This window comes from Panthera uncia, assembly GCF_023721935.1.
Source record: "Panthera uncia isolate 11264 chromosome A1 unlocalized genomic scaffold, Puncia_PCG_1.0 HiC_scaffold_16, whole genome shotgun sequence".
In the NCBI taxonomy this organism is placed as follows: Eukaryota; Metazoa; Chordata; class Mammalia; order Carnivora; family Felidae; genus Panthera; species Panthera uncia.
Genome location: NW_026057576.1, coordinates 13,403,502 through 13,419,196, shown reverse-complemented (window position 1 = coordinate 13,419,196; position 15,695 = coordinate 13,403,502). Strand labels below are relative to the sequence as shown.

The following is a 15,695-nucleotide window of genomic DNA, read 5'->3' as shown; positions in this document are numbered from 1 at the left end:
TATTCTCTGATTTTTGACAGCAAATATACGTGAGCATAAATTTCAAATACACAATTTTCATGTTACACTGTATAGGAAAATGCATATAAGCCTTCTGAAAATACTAACGTATGAGATAAACAAAAGAAAAATTACTAATTTTTCCACACATTCTCATAATGGTAATTAAATATAAACTAAATTCAAGACCTTATCATCATTTTTTGACAGAAAATACTCTTCTTTTTTCATGATTATGAAACTATTAGGAAAGCCAGAAATATCAGTCTCTGTTATTTTCCTTAACAGAGAAAATGAAACCATACAAGCCACTGAATTAAATTCTAAACATTCAGTGTTCTGGAGGGCTGACCAAAACAATCAACTGAAAATCACGAAGTGATTATGCAATTTGTAATTGATCCATGTTCTTTGCTTCTCTTTTTTCTACAACTCCTTTTTTTCATTCGTGACCAACTTCAACAATGTATAGAGAATGAAAGAGAAGATTCAATTGACTAGTCATAGAAACATTAACTCTAAAAAAATCAACAACAACAAAAATAATGCCCTTTTCCAAAACCAAAGATTGATCAAACTACATACTAAAAGAGGTTTACATTTTTACTGTGACTATTGAAGTTAAAACCACCGATCTAATTTAGAGATTTGAAACTATTTTCGTGATTTATTTTTATGCCACATAGTTAACCTAGGCAAAACTGAAATTCCAAAAGTCCTGCTTCTTCAATGAATATTAAGCTCAAGGTGTTCACTGTAATATAAATATGATTTAAGTATACTTTTTCCTTAAAGTTTCTACTAAAATATTTGCTTACAAGTAAGATTTATCTAAACAGCTCAACTTTTCTTACGTGATGATACTGCAACAGCAATACACAACTGTTATCCTAAGTGTGAAATAGTATATTCCTATAAGATCGCAGGGCAGAAAACAGACCACCACTATGCTAACCCAGTGGGATAGCAGACAAAAAGATTATATCATGTTAATCTTTGGCCATCAAAATAAATCACGCATCATGAATAAATTTGTCTCAAATATCCTATTTTAGGATTCTGAATATGACAGGATTATTTTATAAATGAGAAAATTATTCTATCATGATACAATTCTGAATAGTTCCAAAAACAACTAAATGAAGGAAACATTAGGAGCATTCCCCAACTATTGAGCTTTACACATATTACTTACCCTAATTTCCACAAACCCCCTGTTAGATAAGTATAATTAACACATTTTCATAAATAAGAGATTGAGAATGTGTTCCTATCTAGGAAGTGGTAAAACCCAGGTTAAAATACAGATTTATTTTATGCCAAAATCCATATATCTTATATCAAATCTTAATTTCAGATTGTGTCTGAATCTCACTAATGGTGGGAAACAAGTCTGTTCGATGAAAATGAGAAGTTTCCATAGTTATCCTGACACCCATCTTTATGTGAGAAATGGGAATCACATATTCCTGAGTTGAACTTTGTATCATGATTTATTTCAATGGAGAATGACAAAGAAAACTTAGCATTAACCTGTCTTTGAAAAAGCTATCCTTCCTTGACTGAGGAAAAAAATTGTGCATGTTGGATGTTCATCTCTGTGTTTTTGTTCTGTTCCACTGAACTATGTCTTTCTAAGATACTACGCAGTCTTGGCTACTGTATTTAATATATAATGAGTCTTTCAAAATTGTTTTAACTATTCCATGTGAATTTTTTTAAAAAATAGTGTTTGTAAAAAAATAAATAAGTAAAAAATAGTCTTTGTACTACAAAAAAATTGGTGGGATCTTGATAGTAACTGCGATACGTCTAAATACCAATTTGGGGACAAGTGTTACCCCTGTTACGCTGAGTCTCCAACCCATAAACATGGTATAGTCTCAATTTATTTAGACCATCTTTGATTGCTTTTATCAGTCTTTTATAGTTTTTAACGTAAAGGTAACATATATTTATTGTTATATCTCATATTTGAGAGTACCTCATATTTGTGTATTTAAGTATCTCATATTTGTATATTTAATTTCTGTGTCCACATGTTCATTGTTAGTAGAAATAATTACAACTAGTGTTACTGTTGACCTTGGTAAAATAAAAAAAGAAGAATACTTAGCATTCCACTTACCCTCTCAAAATTAAATACAATTTCAACATTAGACACGTCAAATGCTAGAAAAAATTAGTATGGCTGAGTGTGAAAATTATATATCTTCTAATAGAACATAAGGACCACAACATACAATGAAACTGTTCTAAAAATTAAACTTTAAAAAATATGGAGTAAGTCAAATTTAAGTTCTTATTTAATAGAAAAGGGTGAGTTTATCTTAAGCTCTAATTACTGAATTTTCAATGGTCAATAATAAAGTTTTCATACTGAAACCTTATACTATGTTAAACTTACGAATTTTATGTAATGATTATGCTCTAAGTCAGCAGTCAGTAAACTATGACACACAAGTAAATCTGTCCCACTGCCTTTTTTTATAAATAAATTTTTCTTGAGACAAACCCGTACCTATTCCTTTATATAACTTTATATAACTGTCTTTTGCACAACACTAGCAGAGTTGAGAAGTTGAGACAGATACCATATAGCTCACAAAACTGAAAATATTTATCATCTGACCCATAGAGAAAAAGTTTGCTAGCCACAGCCATCCACCATTATTCATATTTATTCATTCATTTATGCATATATGCATTTTAAAATCACACCAACCTAAACAAAATCATGAGATCACTTAAACACCAGTTTCAAATGTTTCTCTCTTTATATATCTAGGATTGAAATTAATTATAATTATAATGGCATCTACATAACAATGTCTCCCTTTGCTAATCTGTATCCTGCCAATGTTTCTTCTTTCACTTATTCTTTCCAAAATTCTCTTTTGGAGTTTTACATTTAAATCTAAGCCAAAAACCTCCCTATCCAGTTCTAATTTTATTCTTCATTCAATCTCTTCTTTCCAAACTCTCCCCCTCTACTACATTACAATTTTTACCAGGAATATTACACAATCAAGTAAGAGAAAACAATACCCAGCAGTCAGCACCAATCAGAGTTCTACTAGCATCAAGTGAGAGAAAAGATTCTGGATGGATCTTTTAAGGAAGCAATTTATTCAAAGAACATAAAATCAGCTATGGTGTATAACCAGGCATAGGTACAATCAGTTAATGGACCAAACTGACGGAAAGATAGAGAAATAGACAATGAAGAAAAATTTCTACAATTGAATGACTTCCTAAATCTGTTATGAACAGTCTAAGCAATAAGTAGTTTCGAAGTGCAAAATATAGTGATCCAAACTACAACGGTAATAATTTTGAAATTATTAATTTGAATTAATTTGAAATTATCAAAATGTCAGTATCTTTATTATATATTCATTATAAAATAAAAACAGGCAAACTTCAAACCTATACAAATTTTAATACCTACTATTAATTTTATATAGAGATCATTTCCAGTTCTGCACAAAATTTTAAAATATTATAAAATGAATTTCAATACAACCTTTTAAAATTTCTTGACAAAAAATGACTGCTTAGAAAACATTAAAGCATTTTATATGATTAAAAAAAATGCCAGGAGAAAATACTGATTTATTCAGCTTTGAATGTGTAGAAGGGGAAAAAAAAAACTCTTCCTGCCTCAATATTAGAATACATTTAGAAAATCATATATGACTCCCAATTTACCAGAATTTTGTATAAATCACCAGAGAAAATCAGAGATTAAAGAGAAGAGATGGTACATTAATCTCACAGGATATCCACATCCCTCACATGCCATCAATTATTTTTCTTCCTGGCTCCATTTCCTTGCTTACTTGCTAATTCAATTAAGGCTCTAATAATGATGAACTGTTCTGCACTCCCTCTTGAACTAGCCTGTTTGCCTTTGTAGACTTCTTGAATAAATTCATGAATGAAATCAAAGTGTATGTGCCTGTGAGGGGGGAGAGATGTTGAGGATACAAGCTTTTGCTGCCAATATTTAACTTTCAATGTTCCTTTGGCGGGGGGGGGGGGGGGGGGGTGATGCTATTGACAAAACTACAGAGAGAAAAGGAATCATGTAGGAAAAGCTGGTTAATGATGAAATAAAGCCAGAGATTAATTTGGAAACACTGCCGCACCAAGTAAAAGACATCTTAACAACAACAAAAAACACGTTTCTCTGTGGCAAGAGCATACTTTTCCAGCTATGGATTAGTTTCCAATATGGTGGCAGGAACACAGGCAATATGAGAGGCAGAGTTCTACATTCTTTCCTATGTGAGCAAGTAGCTATGGAATGTGGTTTTTTAATAGAAATCAGAGATTTTTAACATTACAATTAAAATATGAAGTTAACATTGACGTATTATATTTTAAATATATATAATTAAATGCCTTTCAAACTTATTAATACATTTCAATGTTTTATATAGAATGAAAAACAGCTATATACATATTTTAAATAAAATGCTGAGCTAGTAGATAAAGTGAGATGCAAATGCTATTAGAGTCCATATGTCTATAAAAATTTTTTTGAGGTTTTTAAGGATTATGAAATTGTTCAGATAGCTTAAAAATGGTATGTTATTTATATTTTTTCTATCTGAGGTACCTGAGTTTTAAATAAGAATTCATTAATTTGGTTCCCTTTTGAAAGCAAATTTCTGGCTTCAAGATTACATCTCAGAGAACAGGAATATAAAACTCCCATATACAGTTTAAAATCATATTATTTATAAATAATATTCCAAGTAATTCACGTAAGATTCTGCATTACTAATAATGTTTTTTTCTAAATTTAGATTTATGACTCTACTTACTTACACAATAACCATGTATTTGTATTTAGAACTTCAAGAGTTACAGAATAAAAATTTTAAGTTTACTATATATTTGAAAAGATAGGCAGTATATAGAAAATAACGTTAAGTCACTTATAGTTACGGCTCTTCTTCAAATTACTCATCAAAATTGCCAGATTAATATTTTCATAAACACACATAACTGAAACACAACACTGATGAAACAGAAAGAAAAGGGAAAAAGTTTCCTTAGGTGAACATGTCTTGTTAAAATCCTTATGTTTAGAGCAGAGAATACTGTGGACATGCTCTTGTCAGGTAATTATAAAATACACCACTAGATGGAAGCAAAGTACTTACAGTTGGTGATGTAGCAGCAGAGAGCAAAGGTAAAATTCCTCCACAAGCAATGATGATGTTGTCTACCATTTGGGAAATGAGGTGAATTGTGTTATGTACAAAAATAATATTTTCATTGCTATTGACAAAATCCATTACAGACTTTGTGGAATGGCTAAAATAGCACAAAAACAAAACACAAGTGAACATTTTCTTAGCTTAATGCTACTTGTAACATTTATAAAGTAAAAATTATTGAAGAGCTAGGCAAATTTAAAATGGAATTATTAGAAAAGAAAACAATTTATAATTGAGATACCATATTACAAAAACAACATTCATCTCGGCAGGGTTTCTTTGTATCCTAGTGTATTAATTGGTTACTGGGTTTCTGCTTTAAAAATACAGTACATTAGCTAGATTCAAGACAAATTATATTAGGTCCATGAATTTAGCCTAAAAAGTATTTTCACAAAAGCTTGTTATTTTGTGTTGTAATAAGTTTTCCTTATTTACTATCCTTTGGTAATTTAGAACAATTGGATAGTTAACTCCAAGTTTACCTTTCAGGTAATTTCTGTTTATCACCAGACTGGAGCCCCACCTGTGACCAGCCATACTGAAAATGTGTACTGCTAGTCACAGAAGTGACATGATGGGGAAATATAAATGAATAAGTAAAAATTCAAGGACTTACTGAATTAAAAAAGGTAAAAGACCTTAAAGGTCATCAGTGCAGTTTCCCATACAAAACATGCAATGTAGATACCCAAAAACATACACTGCTTTAGTTTGATGTCTGTCAGGAATATGAACTGTTTTCTAATGGGAAAAAAGAGGTTATTCCATAATCGATTTTAAGTCAATGATTCTCACTCATCAGAATTGTAAACTATCATCTACGATCTTTTACATGTCAAGCTGTATGACCTGATCCTAAAAATAAGTGCTTTTAAAAAATTAAGTAAAATTCTGTTTGGGGAATTTTACGAGAGCGCATGAAAACAGAGACATGTGGTATCTGTGTGTATGTTATGTAACCATCTTATGTTAAAGGAAGGGAAGTTGAGTACCACTCATTTGAGGACTACTAATATTATAATTAGGAAGTTACGCTATATATCTCCGTTGATGTCATGCTAACAGTAATGTGTTTCACTGTGTTCCAGTTTCCTTATTTATCATACCCAGGTAATTTAGCATAGAACAACACTAACAATGGAAAGACCATTGTTTCTATCACATGAGTAGACTAAGGACAAACTGGTCAAATAAAATTAGAAGTAAAAGGTTTCTATAGCAGACATCGACTGTTCTCCATAATAGTTATTCCTTCTTCCCTGCTAACACAATCTAGATTTTGTTCTATTGCTGAGCTAGATCAAGTACAGGAAAGGTTGGCTTTACCTCAGCTATGAGGTTATTAACCAGTATTGCTCTATATAGGCCAGTCATTACAATCCCATTCCCTTTTGCTGGTGATTGCCTTCTGGCATGTGAGAGGTGAGAGGAAGATTTCCTGAGGGCTTCTTTTAGAAAAGAAGAAAGGAGGGTAAGGAGCATGACAGGGAAAAAGTAGCGGAGGAGGAGGAGGAGGAGGAGGAGGAGGAGGAGGAGGAGGAGGAAGCGATAGAGAAGGAGAAGAAAACGGGGAAAAGAAAAAAGAGGAAAAGGAAGAGGGAAAAAAGGGAGAGGAGGAACAAGGGGATGAAGGACGAAGAAGAAGAGACCCTGCCTTCCAGTCTGGGCAAGTTTCCAATGTTTTAGTGGTGCTAGGAGCTGAATCAGCCACCTTGAATCTTAGAAGGAAAATTAGGAGAAGCAGAGAAGTCTCCTGGAGTCCAGAGAACATCACGCCATTGATTGTTTAAGTCAGTGACAGTGGGGTACGCTGTTCCAGCCACCAACTTCCTAAATTATGCGCACGCACTCTTGTAACTGCTTAATTTGTCAAATATTTGCTATTAGAAAATCAACTGAAAGTGAAGCAGGGTGATGATTTAATTTATGCAGACTGTTTTCTTTAGGTGATTATATATGAACTGATACTAACGACTTCAAGGGCAAAGGCTCTAAAAACAGATGTCATAGGTGATTTTAAATTTTAACACTATGTTATAATTTTATTACCCAGAATAAAGTTAGTATATGGTATTAATTTTAACAGAAAAAGAACAAAAAATGTGGAAGCAGCTTTGAACCAAAATTTAACCTTTTTGTTGTTGTTAAATCCCTTTTATACATAGAATAGGCAATGCCAGGTTTCAAAATTTTACTTTTTAATTGTCCTAAGTTCTTGGATACCTGTTGATTTGAGCCCTAGGCTTTATAACCTTACCTTTATGAAAATACTCATGTTTCCATACAAAGTTTTAGTGTTAGATTATTTTTTAAGTTTATTAATTTTGAGCGAGAAAGCGAGCGCAAGCGGGGAAGGGGCAAAGAGAGGGAGAGAGACAGACAGAGAGAGAATCCCAAGCAGGCCCTACGTTGTCAGAAAGGAGCCTGATGTCGTGGGGCTGAATCCTACCGGGAGATCATGACCTGAGCTGACATCAAGAGTTGGACACTTAGCCAACTGAGCCACCCCCAGGTGCCCCATGTTGGATTATTTTTAATAAGTTCAATTTGTGAGATTTTCAATGATATAATTCACTATGGATCAGTAATTTAAAATAGTCATTTTCTTAAGTGAAAGTTGTCTTAAGAAAAGAAATATTTCTACCTCCTCCAAACATGTACATCTGTTTCTAATGCAAACAGTAAATCGGTGAGAAGTCGCTGGTGCATTGGAGACCACTTAAACTCAGGAATACGAAACATTGTGGTGCGTGGACCTGGGCTGAACTGGCGCCTCTGTTCCTCAGTCATCGGCATGCCTCGAAATCCTAGGTCAACTCGGAGGTCTCTGTCTTGTTGTGTAATAGACCGACCCTGAACAGCCTAGAGAAAGAAAAGGTGAACTTCTGTAGACTGCCAAAGAAATGCATGATTTTAAAAAGAAAACAGTAAGTATAGTCAAGTGAGTGAGGAGAGCTCCTGCATGTAACTTTGATAGGTTAATCTATTTTACACATATTATTCATCTGGTGATTCCATAGACAGAAACCTTTTTGAGCTAAAGAGGCTACTATTATTACTTTTATTTTTCTGTTTCAAAAACCAGGCAAGGACATCAAATACCTCAAGTCTAACACCAGGGTTCACATTGAAAACCAAGTCCTCTTTACCCTTGTTTATGGAGTCTTCATACAGACACATGTGTCCCTTACAAAAGTGAGCATATAATTAAAATTGAAGTATACGGGATATATGTCATCAACTAACTATACTTAGAAACACAAGATTAAAAAATATTACTTGAACAGATTGAAATTAACTCAAAAGTCTATTTTACTCACAATACTTCAATTTCGAAAAATAGTACATTCATTTGACAAGTTAGAAAACCAGAAAAATACCTACAACCTCTGAAAACCAGGCAAGCCTAGCGATTATTATGCTCAATAAACAACGCACTATGCTTTCCTTTCATTTAAATCTTCACCTAATTCAATATCCCCACTCCCTTCCAATTACCATGGTAGTACAACCGCCACAAAAATAGAAACTGGCAGTTAACAGAGAAAAAATAAAAATAGCTTTCCCACACACAGAATACATGTTTTGTTTGTTTGTTGTGGTTTCTTCCCCACACGGAATATGTAAGGATTGTTATTAGAGTACAAAGACACCAGAAACGTATGGTTTACTCTTTATAATACAATTCTAATGGAAACACGTTAACCTTATCTTTGATGATATGAAACAGTGAGTGGAAAACCCAGAGAACAACCAAAAACCCAAATCACTAATGGTAAAAGTATTCTTCAATTCTTAATCATAAGGTAATTTAGCCTGGAAAATAAGGAAGTGGTCTTAAAACTCAAAGCTCCACAATTAAAATTCCTATCAGAAAACATCATCTATTTTTAGCTTTACTCTGGTGAGGCCAGAAATGCAGCACTAACATTTCCTCACCACTAGGCCTAAGAATCTTTAATTTTCTCATAACCACGACTCCTAGCCACATCATTGTAAAGAAAATTTTCACTGCTAATAAGTCCAAATTTTCTCAGCCATACTACCTACCTCACAGGGTGGTTGTGAGGATTAAATCTGAAAACATATAGCACAGTGCCTGGAACATAGTAGGCACTTGATAAATAACAGTTCCCTTTTCCCTTCCCTTTCATTTCATTTATCAGTTCAATCTGGGCTCCAAGTCCTCTTTGCTATAATCCACAGAACGGGGTTGGGCCTGAAGCTTAAAAGGTTAAAATTAATCGAGTATTCAGAATGAAGATCTTGAGTACAAAATGTGTAAATTTAGTCACAGAGTCACAAAATACTGGAACGGGTAGAGCCCTTCCAGGTCATATTTTAATCTGGTACAAACACTTGTACTGTATAAGGAAATTCAGGCCCAGAGAGGCCCAACAAAGGTACACAGACACAGTGTGGTGGAGTTGGAAATATAATTCAGATATTTTAAATTTCTTTTGTATATATACTACCATAACAAGTGATTCCCGAAGTTACTATAATGCCATAATTAAGTATAAACATGATGTAACTGTTCGGAAATTACTCTGCCGTAGCGCTAACAACTCAGGATCTGTCCAATGCATTTTTAGAACTCACGTAGGATAACTCACTTGCGTTGTAGCAGTGGTCTGGATTTTTCGAATTTCCTTTCCTGATTCTTTGCCATCGTCAGATCTCTCAGTATCTGAAATTATACTTCCTGCATCAATATTTGGTACAATTTTGCTACCAGATGACTCGGTTTCCAGAGTGGTAGCAGTCATTTCAGCATACTCTAACCCTTTAGAGGATGACGCTAAGTCTCTTTCAGAAATACTGCTCATTCCATCGGATGTTGTATGGATTTTGAACTCTTTTTCTTCTATGATACTTGATGTACAGCTTAAGTCTACACTACCAGTCATATGAGCAAGCAATCCAAGGTCATCACTAACACCAAGATGTACTTGTGTGTCCTGAATATTTGGAATAATGTGATTGCTAGAAAGTTCAGGAAGAAGTTTCTCCTCCTGTTTAGGTATTTTATCGAAGAGAAATGACGTACTGCTGTTCGGAAGTTCATCCTTCTCATCTGCTAGTGTTATCAATGGACCATTATCCTTTTCTTCATTTTTTTTAATGATACCAACACTTCCATGTACATTGTTCTGGAGTTTCTCAACAGCAGCACTATATACATTATCCAATAAAGATTCAACCTCCACAAGGGCACCATTCTCTCCACCTACTAACGTCTCCGGTGATAAATCCATATCATCAAGCTTTACTTCGGTGGCTTCCACTTTCTCTGCTTTTATATCAACCAAAAGATCATGCACTTCCACATGTACACCACCTCCCGGTCTATCTGAATTTCCAAGAATACCATCTGACACTTTTGTCGACATGAGCAAGTCTCTAGTGTCTGTGCTGACAGGGTAATCTGTCTCACTTTCCGGGCTCTGGCTTTGTGAGAGATCTTCCATCTCTCGGATTTCCATTCCACCTTTCGCTCCTGTTGCCTGTGACGAAAGACCAGAGATGGTGCTCACATTCCCCTTTTTTCCCTTTTTAATGTTTTCCTCCTCTTGTCTCTGATATTCTTCATACATTTTGGCTAGGTATTCTTTATGTGCTTCGTAAGTGACCTTAGGAATAAGCAAAGAAAACATTAAGGCATTTCATATACATACCAAGGAGAAAAAAATACAAGTAAAGTTATGTTAATAGCGAAAATGGTATCAAAATTAAGATTTCAAATGTAGCACATATTAATCTTAAGATAAGTTTCATTAAGTAATTGGAAGTAATCATCAAAAATAGTTACATATGACTTATTTTATATACATGTGTGTGTATGTGTGTGTGTGTTATATATATACAATGTCCAAAAACAGTTAAGTAAACTAGCAACATTAAAGTTTTAAGTGAAGTAATCTTTTCTTTTAGGTTGAGTATTTCAATGTTACTCTAACCTAATATGCCAGTTGAATTCCTACATATTTGAGTTCAGCTAACACAGAAAATTGGCTAATAATATATATAATATCCAAAGTATTACCATATCAGTTTTCACCATCTATTATTCATGTGTGCCTACTTCCAATTGAGATTTTTAAAAATCACACATATTTATAAATATGTACATTTTTAAACTGTTAAAACATCACAAATTTATGTTTATATAGACTAATCAGTTACTTTGCATGGCTTGTTTAAGAATAATTATGAAATATATTTTTTCATAAAACATGAAATGTTTTTTCTTATCAAGTAGTATTTTAAAATTTGTTAATGATAAAAGGTGCCAATACATTATAAAATTTAAGTTTTAACAGAAGTAAAAACTCTTCTAAAATTGAAAATAATAAAGTTCAAAATCTTTCCTCATAGGCACATATGATATTGACCTAAATGACAACAGGATTTTAGGTTGAGAGGGATCTTCCTTTGGAGATTATGTTGATACAAAAATTCCTTTATTTTACAGAAGAGGAAATCAAGTCCTAAAAGTGGAAGCTGGCAAAGTATAGCCCATGAATCAAATGTGCTTATCACCTGTTTTAGTAAGTAAAGTTTTACAAGAACACAGCCATGTTCATTTTTTACACGTTTCCTATGGCTATTTTCACACCACATGGCAGAGTTAAATAGCTGCTTCAGAGGCTGGCTGTACAGCCCCCAAGACCTAAAATATTTACTATCTGTACAGGTTAAAAAACATTAAAAAGAACATTTTTCTAACCCCTGCACAAAAGGACTATACAAATTTCCTGAAGTCACAAAACTGAATTGTGGCACAGACTGGATTAAAAGCCAAACTTCTGACACCCACGCTTTTTCTAGGACACCACATAATGAGAAATCTTGACTCTGATTTTTCCAGAATCTAATGTGTACATAAATGTGCACTTTAACTCACTACTTTCTCTCACCAAAGATCAGGTAACATTTAAAATACAGATATATAGATTCTTAGAATTAAAAAGGAAAGATAATGCAATTAAAAATGCCACTAAACTTAAACCCTTATTCATGATTCACTGGGAAATAAAGGCAATTTCTCATTACTTTTAAGAAAGTATTTTTCAGCATGTATTTCATGAAATATTCTTTTAAGAACCAGTAGACATGTTTAAGGTAAAAGAACTATTGGCTCAGACTCGAGCTATAAAACGTATGTGGGGTTACATCTGGGGTCTAAAATCGCTAGTTCATAAACATGGGGTTTCAATGAAATGATCTATAAAATATTTCAAGCTCTAACAGTGTTACAGAATAGAGAGAAAATAAAACCAAAAACAGTAAAGAAAGTGGAGATAAAGGAATCGGCCATAATGTAAAATGCCCACAAGATGGCACCAGATGCGTGTTTATAGCCATTGAATCCACAGCTGAAACCCTGATGATATAAAATGCTACATCTCCTTACCTTGGAATGAGCTATTGACAGTGTATCAACCCAGACTCTCCATCCTCCCCATTCATATTTTATTGCATGATACAACAGAATCCGGAAGATATTGTAGACCATCTCGGTAATCTTCTGTTCCTCAGAATTTTTAGGATTGATATAGCCAAGAGAAAACATCCAATCCTGCCACACTGAACACTGCAATAAGCATCTAGTGGGTTAAAAAAAACAAAACAAAACAAAAAACCCACCTCATTAAAAATACCTGAATTATATTAGAATTTACTATTTTTAAATTTAGATAAAGAGTGAAAATATGATCTGACCTAGGTAAAGCAAGATGCACAGTCATTCTGCACATTCTATATTCTATACCTGGAATGATTTTCTCCCATTTTTCTACCTGGAAAAATCCAAATTATCATTTCAAATTGGTTTCCTAACTCTCCCAGTCAGATTTAGTTATCGTTTCTCTACTTCCTCATCACCTGTAGCACTCACAATGCACTTAATACATTACGTATTAATCACTCTTTTCTTGTTATCTTCCCCATTAAATTGTGCCAAGACTGAACACTAAGACAATCTGTGTGCAGCACAGTGTTTGATACATACCAGACATTCAATACATATTTGTTAAAGACTCAGGAAGCACCCACAGCCTTAGACTGTACCCCATGTCTTAACTAACTTAAAAATGCATCACAATAATCAGTTATCGGACAGAAACTGAGAAAAGCAGAGATGAATATGAGCAACTCCAACACAATTACAACACACAGGTATCACCAGAAGGAATGGTGCATCTTCAATATGTGTACTCATATCCACAATTAAAATATAATACCCACATGATCAAATAAAAATATAAAAGTAAGTATAATGAATGTACATTAGATCAAAGAAACATAAAATGCCTTTTCGGAGAATTACAAGTATTTAGCAATATGGGAAAGTTTTGAAAAACTTTTTGAAAAAGACTAAAAATAAAGGAGAGAAAATAATTATGGAATAAAGCTTTGTTATAGTGTTGAAATTGCTTACCTTCTATTTTCACGACTGTTACTGAAAAGTTTTATCATGTCAGATAAAAATAAACGACGAACTTCCATCAGTTCGGCACTTGGTGTAGAGTTTTTTAACAAAGTTGCCACCACCTTAAGAATCACTGTGAATACGCACACGAAAAAGTCAAGATTTACAACTGCATATCTTCCACTCAAAAACCTTTACTCATTTTCAGCTTAGCCCTATGGTAGGTGAGTTAGAAGTATTATGAACTATGGTAAACACCATAATGATTAGGAGAAAAGGGAAAAGGAGAAAGGGAACTCTCCTGCACTGTTGGTAAGAATGTAATTTGGTGCAGCCACTGTGAAAAACAGTTCAACAATTAAACAACAATTAAAAATAGAATTACCATTATGATTCAGTAATTCCACTACTGGGTATTGACCCAAAGCAAACAAAAAAACTAAATCTAAAAGATATATGCATCTCTATGTTCAGTGCAACATAATTTATAATAGCCAAGATATGGACGCAACCTAAGTGTCCATCGGCAGGTAAACAGCTAAAGAAGATGTGGTATTTACACACACTAGGATATTAGTTGTAAAATGAGATCTTGCCTTTTGCCAACAATATGCATGGACATAGAGAGTACTATGCTAAGAGAAATAAGTTAGAGGGAGAAAGTCAAATACCATATGATTTGACTTACATGTGGAATCTAAACAAACAAACAAACAAACAAACCAAAAAACCCCACAAATACACTCAGAACTAGAGAACTGCTGGTTGTCAAATGAGAGGGAGGTAGGGAGATGGGCAAACAAAATATGTGAAAGGAATTAAGAATTACATACTTCCAGTTACACGGTAGATAAGTCACAGGGATATATATATATATATTCTATGCTGTAGGTATAGCATGTATATATATATATATATATATATATATATATATATATATATATATTTTTTTTTTTTTTTTTTTTTTAAATTGCTATTTGCTCACTTGGATTCTGAATTTTCACTGTAGAATCTGGCTCTGGATGTGGTTTGTGTACAACTTGAGTACATACTTGCTCTGTCAAGATCTGAAAGATGAAGAATTTGAATTTCATTTAATAAATAATTTAAATCATAATTTAAAAATATAGATATACAAAGAATGCAAAAAATGTCAATTCTGTCAAAATCAAATGAAACTCTCTTCTAAGGGTCCTCTAGTCATTCTGAAACTTCTAAACTCTTTAATTCTTCAGTTTTCAAATTTTGTTTATTATGGATAAAGACAAAAACAAACCAGTATTGACAGAAGGAAAGATTAATTAGGAAATCCAAGAATTACTCTGTTTGAAATACCCTTACACTGTACATCCTTAGCAAACTTATGGTGTATAAACATTTGACTCTTATGTCATTAATTTTAAAAAACTTAGAAAGTAAGGCAATAAAAAAAATAATGTCTGAGCCTGGGTGTCAACTTCAAAATGAAGTGTGATAAAGGAAAAGTCTTCATTAGAAATGTGGCTCTTTGTCATTTACTAATGAATTTTTCTTTAAACTTATTTTTTCAAATAACAAAAAAAAAATGACAAGAAGTTAACCAAATAAAGAAAAAAACAGAATTCTAAAACATTTTCTAATTTTTTCCACTAAAATTTAGCAGTCTCTATGAGTGTTGGATTCTTACACATCTTTTTCACTGTTATATTCCTAGCAATCAGCACAATGCCTGACACACTGCCAATATTCAAACATTTGTTAAATTTAAGAATGGATAACTGAATTATATATAAATAATGGACATATGGCTGTTCACTGTATTTTAGGCTTTAGCCTGTGTATACCTATTCTTGCATGAGTATAGTCCAATGAGACTATACTTAATAAGAATATAATTTTACATTACTGATTTAATTTCCTGTTTAAATTAATATGCTAAGTTCTGAATGAAACGTTCAGTTCAGCCTACAGTAAGGTACAATATCTATGGAGAAACCATAAAAGTTAGTTGAGAGCCTAGTTGTACTTAGCCATTATTATGAAAGTTG

General features: G+C 33.0%; 1 protein-coding gene across 5 annotated transcripts in view; it reads right to left on the bottom strand.

Moving 5' to 3' along the window:
* Window positions 1–15,695, bottom strand: part of NBEA (neurobeachin) — a 673,234-nt gene that overhangs the window by 455,527 nt on the left and 202,012 nt on the right. For all 5 annotated transcript variants that reach the window (XM_049646794.1, XM_049646795.1, XM_049646797.1 and 2 more), the window contains 6 exons: window positions 14,654–14,735; window positions 13,678–13,801; window positions 12,652–12,844; window positions 9,851–10,867; window positions 7,879–8,096; window positions 5,175–5,328 (listed from right to left, as the gene is read on the bottom strand). In XM_049646794.1, coding sequence (XP_049502751.1) covers window positions 5,175–5,328; window positions 7,879–8,096; window positions 9,851–10,867; window positions 12,652–12,844; window positions 13,678–13,801; window positions 14,654–14,735 — 1,788 coding nt within the window. The remainder of the gene's footprint in view (window positions 1–5,174; window positions 5,329–7,878; window positions 8,097–9,850; window positions 10,868–12,651; window positions 12,845–13,677; window positions 13,802–14,653; window positions 14,736–15,695) is intronic.